Source organism: Cetorhinus maximus, chromosome 1, assembly GCF_964194155.1.
Source record: "Cetorhinus maximus chromosome 1, sCetMax3.hap1.1, whole genome shotgun sequence".
NCBI classification, from domain to species: Eukaryota; Metazoa; Chordata; class Chondrichthyes; order Lamniformes; family Cetorhinidae; genus Cetorhinus; species Cetorhinus maximus.
The window spans coordinates 42,883,185-42,895,295 of record NC_135879.1 but is presented as its reverse complement, the minus strand read 5'-3'; the positions used below and the strand labels follow the sequence as shown (position 1 = coordinate 42,895,295).

Below are 12,111 nucleotides of genomic sequence, written 5' to 3'. Positions count from 1 at the left end.
GCACACAGTACTCCAGCTGTGACCTCACCAAGGTTCTATACAACTCCAACATGACCTCCCAATTTTGTAATCTGTGCCTCGATTGATAAAGGCAAGTGCCCCATATGCCTTTTTCACCACCCCACTAAGATGCCCCTCCGCCTTCAGAGACCTATGGATACACACACCAAGGCCCCTTTGTTCCTCAGAACTTCGTAGTGTCATGCCGTTCATTGAATACTTCCTTGTCAAATTACTCCTTCCAAAGTGTATCACTTTACGCTTTTCAGGGTTAAATTCCATCTGCCACTTATCCTGCCCATTTGACCATCCCGTCTATATCTTCCTGTAGCCCAAGACACTCAACCTCATTGTTAACCACCCGGCCAATCTTTGTGTCATCTGCAAATTTACTAATCCTACCCCCCACATAGTCATCTATGTCGCTTATATAAATGACGAATAATAGGGGACCCAGCACAGATCCCTGTGGTACGCCACTGGACACTGGCTTCCAGTCACTGAAGCAGCCTCCTGTCATCACCGTCTGTCTCCTACAACTAAGCCAATTTTGAATCCACCTTATCAAATTACCCTGTATCCCATGTGCATTTGCCTTCTTTATAAGTCTCCCACGTGGGACCTTGTCAAAGGCTTTGCTGAAATCCATATAAACTACATCAATTGCACTACCCTCATCTACACACCTGGTCACCTCCTCAAAAAATTCAATCAAATTTGTTAGGCATGACCTCCCTCTGACAAAGCCATGCTGACTATCCCTGATCAAACCTTGCCCCTCCGAGTGGAGATAGATTCTCTCCTTCTGAATTTTCTCCAATAGTTTCCCTACCACTGACGTGAGACTCACTGGCCTGTAGTTCCCTGGCTTATCTCTACAACCCTTCTTAATTAGCGGAACCACATTAGCTGTTCTCCAGTCCTCTGGCACCTCCCCCATGGCCAGAGAGGAATTAAAAATTTGGGTCAGAGCCCCTGCGTTCTCCTCCCTCAGCAGTCTGGGATACACATCATCCAGACCTGGATATTTGTCCACTTTTAAGCCTGCCAACACCTTGTCACCCCCTATAGCAATTTGCTCAAGAACCTCGCAATGTCTCTCCATGAGTTCAATACCTTCATCCTCATTCTCTTGGGTGAAGACGGATGTGAAGTATTCGTTCAAAACCCTACTGATGTCCTCTGGCTCCACCCATAGATTACCTACTTGGTCCCTAATGGGCCCTACTCTTTCCCTGGTTATCCTCTTCCCATTAATATACTTACAGAATATCTTGCGATTTTCCCTACTTTTACCAGCCAGAGCTTTCTCATATCCCCTCTTTGCTCTCCTAATTGCTTTCTTAAGCTCCACCCTGCACTTTCTGTACTCCACTAACGCCTCCGCTGATTTGCTTCCCTTGAGCCTGCTAAAAGCCTCTCTTTTCCTTCTCATCGTATCCTGAATATCTCTGGCCATCCATGGTTTTCTGGGCTTGTTACTCCTTCCTATCACCCTAGAGGGAACATGTTGAGCCTGTAACCCGCCCCATTTTTGAACGCCCCCCACTGCTCCTCTGTAGATTTCCCCACAAGTAGCTATTCCCAGTCTACCTTGGTCAGATCCTGCCTTATTTTACTAAAATCCGCTCTCCCCCAATCCAAAACATTTTTTTGCAACTTGTCTATTTCTTCGTTCATAACAAGCTTAAATTGTACCAGGTTGTGGTCGCTATCACTAAAATGCTCGCCCACCTCAGCCACCTGTCCGGCTTCATTCCCCAGAATTAGGTCCAGCACTGAGCCGTCTCTTGTTGGACCCTCTGCATATTGACCAAAAAAGTTCTCCTGTACACATTTCAAGAAATCCACTCCATCCAAGCCCTTAACACTATGTCTATACCAATTAATGTTGGGAAAGTTGAAATCACCTAATATTATTACCGTTTTGTTATTGTTTTTACACACCTCCACATATTTGCTCCTTAATTTCCCACTGACTACTTGGGGGTCTATAATAAACACCTAACAATGTGGCTGCCCCTTTTTTATTCTAAGCTCTACCCACAAGCTTCATTCGATGCCCCCTCCAAGATATCATCTCTCCTTACTGCAGTGACTGACTCCTTAACTAATAATGCAATGCTTCCTCCTATTTTACCCCCTCCCCTGTCTCGCCTGAAGAGTCTATATCCTGGAATGTTGAGCTGCCAATCCTGCCTCTCCCTCAACCACGTCTCACTGTATCACAATTCTGACTTGCTTGTTTTACTGTATTATGATGTGTCCCTATTCTGCTAACATTCTGTGTCCCCTCCCCCTGCCGAATTAGTTTAAACTCCTCCCAACAGCACTAGCAAACCCGCCCGCAAGGATGTTAGTCCCGCTCTGGTTCAGATGTAGACCATCCTGAACTACCTGCCTGTTTCTCTTGGACTGCCTGGTGGTCACCCATTCCCTTCCTTCCTCAAGTCCCTTCAGCTGCAGTGTGACCACCTCTCTAAATGAGCTATCCACGATGCTCTCAGATTTGTGGATGCTCCACAGTGTCCCCAGCCACCGTTTCAGCTCTGAAACCCGAGCTTCCAGGAGCTGCAGCTGGACACACTTCCTGCACGCATGCAGGTCCTGGGCACTGGAAATGTTCCTGGCTTCTCACATGGAGCACAAGGAGCACACCACGGCTTTGAGCTCTCCTGCCATGACTTATCCCTTTAAATTAAACCTTTTAAATCAATTATTCTAGGGCCCTTCTTTCCTGATCCTCGTTACTACAGAATATACAAACTATAAACCACAAAAAGTCCTTAAACTATAAGCGATAAAAGTAGTAAATACTTACCCGACCTTACCCACTACTTACCAGTCATTCCTTTCCCTTGTAGCCTCCACTGCTGCGGCAGGGCAAGACCACTCTCTGAAGATTTAAGAAGTTAGATAGCAAAGACAAAATGAAAAGATCACCTCTTCCCCTCTGCACCGAATTCCCACTGTGCACCAAATTGCCAATACCCACACTCACTCTGGCTGTGTCTCACTCAGGATGAGTGGCATGAGTTATAAAATTGAATTTTTTGTTATTTGATTCAAATGTGGTGCTTGAAAGGAGAGTATAACAGAAAGTAGTCACAGTTCTCCAAACTGAATGAGTTATAGCTTAAACTACCACTTAGCCTGTCTACGTAAGTATAAATACCATTTGCAAATATGCCTAATACTGGAACATTTTCTGTGCCCCTTGGCAGTTTGTGTGCATAGCCCAGCAGGACTATTGTCGAATCCTAAACCAGGTAGAAAAGAATATGCAGAAAGTAGAGGAGGAGGGAGAGATTGTTATGGTAAAAGAACACCGAGAGTTGGATCGCACTGGAACCCGGAAAGGGCATATTGTCATAAAGGTAAATATTACTGTAAAAGGTAGTAAAAGAATATTTAAACATATTAAATACAAACAATGGTTTAAAAAATAGTGCTCATCATGTATTTTTTGTGCTAATTATGCAACTCTAGTTCCGGTGGATGTAACTTTATTAATGCACTGTTCTCCACTACTTTGTTAGGGAACAGCTGAGCGGTTAACAATGCATCTGGTGGAAGAACATTCAGTGGTGGATCCCACATATATAGAAGATTTTCTTTTAACCTACAGGACCTTCTTATCAAGCCCAATGGAAGTTGGGAAGAAATTGCTGGAGTGGTTTAATGACCCAAGTCTCAGGGACAAGGTTAGCCAAAATTAAAAATGCAGGATTTGACTTTTAAGTTTGTAATAATTCAGTACCTAACAAGTAATTTGTTTTAATTGATGAATCTTTCCCCTCACCAACTGTTAATAAAAAGGAAAATGAAGACTTTTCACAACCATCAGGCATCTCAAAGCGCTTTACAGCCAATGAAGCACTTTTTAAAATGTAGTTTTAATGTAAGAAATGTAGTAGCTGCTTTGCAATAAGCAAACAGCAATGTAATAATAACCAGATAATCTGCTTTTTGTGATATAGATTGAGGGATATATATTTGCCAGAACACCAGGGATAACTGCCCTGCTTCTTCGAAATAGTGTCATGGGGTCTTTTACATCCACCTATGCAGATAGATGAGGCCTCGGTTTAACATCTCATTCGAAAGACACCTCCAGCAGTGCAATTCTCCCTCAGTACTGCACTGGAGTGTCAGCCTTGATTTTTGTGTTCAAGCCCTGGGGTGAGACTTGAACCTGGAACCTTGCGATTCAGAGGCAAGTGTCTTACCAACTAAGCCAGAGCAAAAATCCAATAGATGTCTTTGAATTACTAAACATAGATGCACAGATATTGGAACAAAATGGTTCATTTATAATTATGTTCATTGATAGTATGTGTTGGATATTTTTTGGCTGGGAAGAAATCTACATTGCTGTTTATTTGACTTGAGCCAATTTTAATTTGTCATGAGGTATAGTCTGCATATGTGTAACTTTATCACTCCTGTGTAATATTGGTGGTGATCAATTAATTTTATCAGTCACTTGGCAGCCATTTTCAAGAATTATGCAAACCTGGTCTTAACTATCATGCATGTTTCTTGTCATTGTTGAAAAAGTTGTAAAGCAGAATGGACACATAGTGATAATGTTACTTGGCTAGTAATCCGGAGGCCTGGATTAATGCTGCAGAGATGTGAGTTCGGATCTCACCATGGGAGTTGGGGGAAATTTAAATTTAATTAACAAATCTGGAATAAAATTCCAGTCTCTCTAATAATGATCATGAAGCTACTGGCTTGTTGTAAAAACTAGGCTGGTTCATTGATGCCCTTCAGGGGAGGAAATCTACTAACCTTGCTGAGTTTGGCCTACATGTGACTCCAGATTTTTGGCCTACACTAATGTAGTTGACTCTTAACTAATTGCCAGGGGTAGTTAGCGATGGGCAATAAATGGTGGCTTTGCCAACTACACTCTCATCCCAGGACATGCTCTGCATAATGTTTTTTAAAAATCATCAGAAGTAATTCCATGCTTTCTGAAGGTCATGTTGAATTATACACCATTCACCTGGCAGGGCATTGTGAAATTCTAAAATAGTTTATAAGCATCAGCGGATATTGAAGCACATGGTTATTCCACAACTAAACTGAAGTGGATTGAGAATTTCTAAGACCATCTGTTGTTACAATTCCCGTAATTTGAAGTTTATACAATATACATTATCCAATAAATAATATACTTTCAAATAATCCCATCTTTCTGCCACCTACCATTGTAAATTGAATTACAGCTTCCTTCGTAAGACCCTAACATCAATCTAAATGATTTCACTAAACTTCAAACTAAATTAAGAGTAGGAATAAGCGGCTTTATAAATAAAGCAATCAAGCTTCATCTGCGTATTTTTATTTCTCTAAATTTAAGCGTAGTCAGTGTAGTCAGCACATGTTGCATGCATCAAACATTTGTTACATTCAGGATGCAGAAACAAACAACTTCTTTATCTTCTCACCGTCTTTCTGCGAGCAGAGGTGCTTTTAATTGTTTTAAAACTAGGCTGTAGCGTGTTTTCCCAAATCCTCAGTTTGTGTGGTCCAATTTTGTAAGTAACTCACAGGGGGCGGGGTGATGGGGAGCAGATGTTTGCAACCTCTCACACATGTGCACACATGTACAGTAAGGGTAGTAGAAAAGATGGAGTTTTACAACTATGGATAACAACAGTAAAAGAATCATAGAAACGTATATCAGTTCACATGATTTCCAGAGTCCAGAAAGTCAAAATCCAGAGGGGGATTCCTTCGTGAAGAGGTTCCAATTCTGGTGGTTTCCTGGCTGAGGACAGCAACATAAAATTACTTTCAAGTGGAGGGCAATGCAGCAAGATGAGATTGATATTCAGAGACTTGTTCTGCTTGTCAGGCAGTGGCCAGTGACTTCCAGATAAACAGGCTTCAGGGAGCTAAGATTTATTGCCGGCTGTTTGGTCAGCTGAGAGTCCTGCTGTTCTTTTCAGGTTAGAGGTAAATCAGCAGACTAGTCTGCTTCTGAGTTCTCAACCGTATAAAGAGATTTCAAAATTGTCACTCAAATCATGTGACGACCTCCCTCCACAATGATTCCATAAAGGGATGTTTATCTCATGCCTGGACCTGGCTTTAGTCTTATGGCTTATAATGTCCCAGTCATTAGCCTCTGAAAGAGTCACCATCCATCCAAATTGATGGATATCCATTGTCTTGATGGACCCCGTGTCCTCCACCAGAGGTAAGCTTATCAAGGTGCAAATGACGTCCATTTCCCTTCAAAGGTTCCTTTTTGAAATGACCTTGACAGCCTCAGGTGTGAGATGGGGCTATTAGCACCACTTCAGGAATAATGAGTTTCAATGTCTGTAAATTCCCTGGTTTTGAGATTATAATGTTTTCTTACAATGGGGTGTGAGATTCCACAAGGGTGAGTGTGGAACTCTTTTGTCCTTACAACTGCTGTTGGAGATTTCCAGAACAGATGGCCAACCTTGAGTCATGTGATCTATAGTAGCCATCCTTTGCTTCAGTAAAAGTCCATTTTAAAATAAGCAAAAAAGAATTAAGTTTGATGTGCACAGTTTTTTTATTTCTTTCATGTCTTATTGACATGTCACAAGCAGTGCCTTTAACAATGAAAAATAAACTACTCTGAACACTTTCCAGGTTACACGGGTAGTATTACTGTGGGTAAACAATCACTTCAATGATTTTGAAGGGAATTCTGCAATGACCACATTTCTAGAAGAATTTGAAAATAATTTGGAACGAGAGGTGAGTTATCTCATTTAAAGTAAATAACTTGATGACTTTTAAAACCCTCTGTTAAACTTTTAAAAACAATTGAAGTTGAATTTCAGTTTTTAATTTATATTTTTTCATTTTGTGTAGAAAATGGGCGGTCACCTTAGACTGTTGAACATCGCTTGTGCAGCTAAGGCCAAGCGGCGGCTAATAACTCTAATGAAGCCATCACGAGAAGCCCCTTTGCCATTTATCCTTTTGGGAGGCACTGAGAAAGGTTTTGGGATTTTCATAGACAGCGTAGAACCTTGTAGTAAAGCTACTGAAACTGGGTTGAAACGTGGTGATCAGGTTTGTCTTTCTTTCTCTTTAAGTAACTTTTATGGAATAAAATGATACCAGCAAAAGTATCAAAAATATATACATATGTCTGCACAGGACGTTAGTGACAAAGTTTCACACCTCATTTCTGCTGTTAAGAGTTTCTCAGACCTTGTTGTTTGGAGCTCTCTCCTTTTCAAGTGCAAAATTAAATATTTTATTGATGAAGCAGAGTTACTCATTAATTAATTAATGATCCAAATTATGGATCAGATTATAAGAAATCTGTAGCAGCCCATTGGTACCCAAGGAAATTTTACTAAACCTACTGTGTTTCTACTAACTGAGCATGTAATTTGAAATATCTTGTTCCTTATTATCATTTTCTTCAGTTGCATTCTGTTGTGCCCATCTAATAATGCAACTTCCGAGCTCCAGGGCACTGTGTCAGGGGAGTACCCCAAAGATGCGCTGGGGAATCCCCCACTCCAGAGGTTCCTAGATAAGGATTGCACGTCAATTACCTGGGGAGTTCAAACTTCCAATGGGCAATTGCCCTGCACTGGGAGCTATCGAGAATGTTATTTAAATCACAAACTTCAGATGGTTTTTGCTGTTCCATCAATAGTTACCCAAAAAAAGTTAGAAGAATTAAAACCACCCCTAGCGTCCGAGTAACTGTTGTACTGGCCCATTCCGGCCCCACCACGGGACTCCCCTGCTCCCTCACATTCTGCACCCCCCACCCTCCTCACCAATGGGACACCCCGACTCCCCCGATCCCCACCTTCTGCATCCTCCCTCACCACCAATGGGACTCCTTGCCCCCCTGACCCCCACTTTCTGCACTCCCCGCCCACTCCGACCCCCATGAAACTTCCCCACCCTCTACAGCGTCCCCTCCCCCAACCCCTACAGGACTCTCCCACCCTCTGCCCTCCTCCAAACCCCACAGGACTCCCTGACCCCGACGGGACTCCCCCCCCACCCCCCAAAACCCCAGCCCCAGCCCCCATTCGACTACCAATTTCCCACCCCCACTCACCCAAGCCAGACCCAACCCCTTCTCCCCCAAACCCTACATACCCACTTATATCATACACTTACCTTCTCCTGGCTTATCAGAGACCTTTGCACTTGGCTAGACCTTTAAACGTACCTGGTTTTCAGCAACTAGTGCCCTAAGAAAGGGGGCATAGCTTATTTACCTACAACTGAGCTGCCCTCGACTGTAGGCCCAGGGAGCGAGCTGCACTACACAGATCTCACCCAGCTTGAGTCGTGAGGTCAGGCCAGATACGATTACCTGGATTTTCAGGTAAGTCATTTCGAGTGGAGTAGAAATCTGGCTCAGTTGCCACTCCATCAGAAGTCATGGCTCATTGTTTCTCAGAATAGGCATTCAGGACCAAGATGAGGAGAGGTTGAAGGTGTGATAAGGTGACTGAGCTTATCAAATATATATTTCCATATCAGAAAGGTGTCAACATCAGACTATAGGCTCCTGTGCACCATGCAACTTCACTTTAAAGGTGATTTACAAAAACATAAATATCCTAGAAGATACAAATGATCGAAGATCTGGAAAATTTTGGGATAGCTATTTGTTTGCTGACATTGACAAAGACTGGGAGATTTGAAAAAGAAATGATGAGACTTACTTCCTCAAGATTTTCATCTTGACAACTTGTCTATGCACCAATTCACAGTAATATGGCAGAGAGGGCCAGAGATCTGTTTGCCGGGTATCTGCTCCTTTTGCACACATTGTACATTTCCAGGGACTAGATGATATAAAAATTCCTCTCTTGACTTTTTATGGGCTTCACACTGGTTCCATGCCATTTTCAAATCATGCCCGTATAAATAAGGAAAATAAGTATAAAGAACAAGTAAGAGAATTCATTCAGCAACTTTTAAGACCATTTTTGGCCTGTTTTGTTTTCCTTTCTGGCACTTAGCTTGTCTTGAGTCTTTGTGCCATTTCTAATTTTTTTGCCCCCCAGGGCCATTATTGGAGGAAAACCATTGAAATGATGCAAAGCAGGACAGGCTGTGCAAGCAGTGATCTATGTTCACCCAAATGTGCAGCTACATCCTCCAAGAAGCAGCAAAAAATTGGCACGGACATTAGTGCCTGCCAGGTGCAGGTTTCAACTTAGCTGGTCTGTCTTTAAGTCATGCTGCAATATGGACAATAAAGTATGGTCCTGTGGAGTGGCACAGAGGGGAACTCTTTCTTCCAATCATCTTATGCGGTGCCATCTCCAATTAGCAGCCATTAAACAGTGCTTGTGTGCTGGCTGCTCTGTCACTTGCTTGCAGATTCCTTTCCCTTCAATTTTCCCTGTTGTTTCTTAATTCCTTGTCAGTTAAGTATTGGCAAAGGCTCTTAATGGGTTGAGTGCCATTTGCACAAGCCCAGTCTGGCAAGATTAATACCAATTCTTATTTAGAATTGACCCAGACCAGTAGACAAAGTTGGCCCTATGTCTCTGCACTTACAAAATGAAAGCTGGTAATTTGATTTTATTTTCCATTTCTAGTAGTAGTAGTAATGTTCAGAGTTATATTCTTAAAAGTACTAACATTGCAATCACAAAGTGACATAATAAATTAAATTTCTTTGGGTGACTAAGGGTGAAAAAGCTAAATAAATATTAATTGAAACATATTTTTGAAAATGTAAGAGAAGCATTATAAAGAGTATATGTTAAGTAGCCAGCTATCTGATATTATCTCACCACCTTCAAGCTGACATTTTCAATAATCAACTGGGAGAATTTTGCTCTCATAAAGTAAAAGTTACAGTAAGCTTCACTTGTGACATTCTTTATCATATTGAATGGTTAGCTTGCCCTCTTTTAGAATTACATTGGCTTTTGGGATTTTCTTGCTGACAAATAACAGTTCCGAAAGAGAAAATAGGAGGCAGTAATGGTAATGTTAACTTATATGACGTTGTTTTGACATTCAATTACACATTTGGTGCAAATGAAAAATTAAGGCTATCTTGTTTTTCAGATAATGGAAGTTAATGGGCAAAACTTTGAGAATATTCAGCTACCTAAAGCTTTGGAAATTCTTAGGAACAATACTCATTTGTCTATCACTGTGAAAACAAACTTGTTTGGTAGGTTTCTATATAGAGTGATAATTTCATAGATACAATTTATATGACCTGTTTGTTTTAAATATGTTTTTTCACAGTAGCTGCAGTTCTTAAGAGCAGCAAAGATATGTGGGTGTCTGAAATAATTATGAAGTGATATTCCAGGCTATTTGCAGGTATTGTGAATAAAAAAGTATTTATTTTCTGCCTCATTTCTTGGTCTCTACCAGATGTATACCGTCTGTGACTGAATGGATAACTTGCTCCTTTGCTTTTTTTACTTATTGCTCTATAAAGTGGCCCAAGTGAGATTTCTTTGCCCAATATTTCTTCCCTGAGATTTGCTCTGTGTTTTGACTATTGAATAATTTTAATATTTAGCAACTCTTTGTAAATCAGTTGTGCTCTCAAACCAACAATTTTTTTTTAGTAATGCGTGGTGCATTACTTCTGCTCAATCATACTGCAATTGCTGTGTTTGTGAGTCATTGATAAGGGATAGCTTCAGGATTATTCAGCACTTGGGATCTTTCCGTGAGTTGTTACTGTTGACTGTAAGGGGCCTTCACAATGCATTTAGGCCATCTTGATTCTGTTTTCAGTAAGTCTACACCACAGAGCTATCCATCATTGACATCTTTTTGGTCAATTTTTTAATGCAATATAGAGAAGTGGATGTCACTGGAAAAATCTGCATATATTGTCCATCCCTAATTGCCCTTAAGAGGGAAAGGTGGAGGTGAGCTACCTTCTGTTAATTGTATATCAATTGTGTTTAATTGAATGCAGGTGGGATGGGCATTAACTGAGGATTGACTAGAGCCCTTGTATATAATCACAAACTTAAACTTATGATTGTTGCTTTAGAATGGTGCATACTTGTATGCAGAATTGAAGAGATTGAGAATTGTTTGCAAATCTGATGCAGAGCGGACAACACTGCGGTCATTCGAGAACTGTAGATCTTGTATGTCTGCGGTAGTCAGTAGTTTTGGCATGAAGGCGACTGAGGTTAAAGAGTTTAACATCTAAATGGTATTTAATGGTCACACCAGAGGGCAGCTGACCTTTGATAAGGTGAATAGCCACTGTCAAATACATTGTAAATAGTATGGAGGCTATTCCATAGCTTTGCTTGACATTGCTCTGGATTTTGAAGGCATCTGTTTCAGATCTCCTAATCAAGACAGTTGCAATCATATCATCATGAAGCAGTTGCAGGACTGTGATGAAGTTTCTGGAACATCGAAATCTTTGGAACACAATCCACAGAGCCTCACAATCTACTGAGTCAAATGCTTTGGTCAGGCCGATGTACGCAATGGAAGAGTTCCTTGTATTGTTCTTGACATTTTCCTTGGATTTGTCTGGCAACAAAGACCATGTCAGAGGTTCCACTGGAAGGCCTAAAACCATGCTGTGTCTCTTGGAAGACTTCCTCAGCCACAGGAAGCAGGCAATTCAGGAGATGTCAGGATTTTCCCTGCTATAGAGATATAAGAGCGCTCGAGAAATTCATCAGCAAACGCTCTGCCTAATCTTCTGAATTCAATGGGCGTACCTTCTTGAAGCCAGGTCCTCAAGCATTCAGACAAAACCACTATAAAATTAACTACAATGGGCGGGACACTGTTCAGATGGCTAAAAATCATCTTCCCCACTGGGTGCTGTTTTCTTAGCTCTCAAATGGTCAACATTCCAGGAGAGAACAAAGAAAATGCTTCAAAGACACTCTCAAGCTCTCCTTGAAGTGCAGCAGCATCAACACTAATGACTGGGAGGAGCTTGCTACCAATCATTCAAAATAGCGACAACTTGTGCACCATGCTTTGATTCTAAACGCCTTAATGATGAGGCAGAGCAGAGGCAGAGAAGGAAAGAAAATGAAGGAAATTCTGCACTTCGGATTCCACTACCTCACGGGACATCCTTCCCATGTGCCCAAAGATCTGCGGGTC

At 41.5% G+C, this 12,111-nt stretch overlaps 1 protein-coding gene across 6 annotated transcripts in view; it reads left to right on the top strand.

The window, feature by feature from the left end:
* rapgef2b (Rap guanine nucleotide exchange factor 2b) overlaps positions 1-12,111 on the top strand; it is a 534,998-nt gene that overhangs the window by 409,734 nt on the left and 113,153 nt on the right. For all 6 annotated transcript variants that reach the window (XM_078540424.1, XM_078540432.1, XM_078540414.1 and 3 more), the window contains 5 exons: positions 3,225-3,377; positions 3,540-3,704; positions 6,643-6,750; positions 6,868-7,071; positions 10,066-10,174. In XM_078540424.1, the coding sequence (XP_078396550.1) occupies positions 3,225-3,377; positions 3,540-3,704; positions 6,643-6,750; positions 6,868-7,071; positions 10,066-10,174 (739 nt within the window). The remainder of the gene's footprint in view (positions 1-3,224; positions 3,378-3,539; positions 3,705-6,642; positions 6,751-6,867; positions 7,072-10,065; positions 10,175-12,111) is intronic.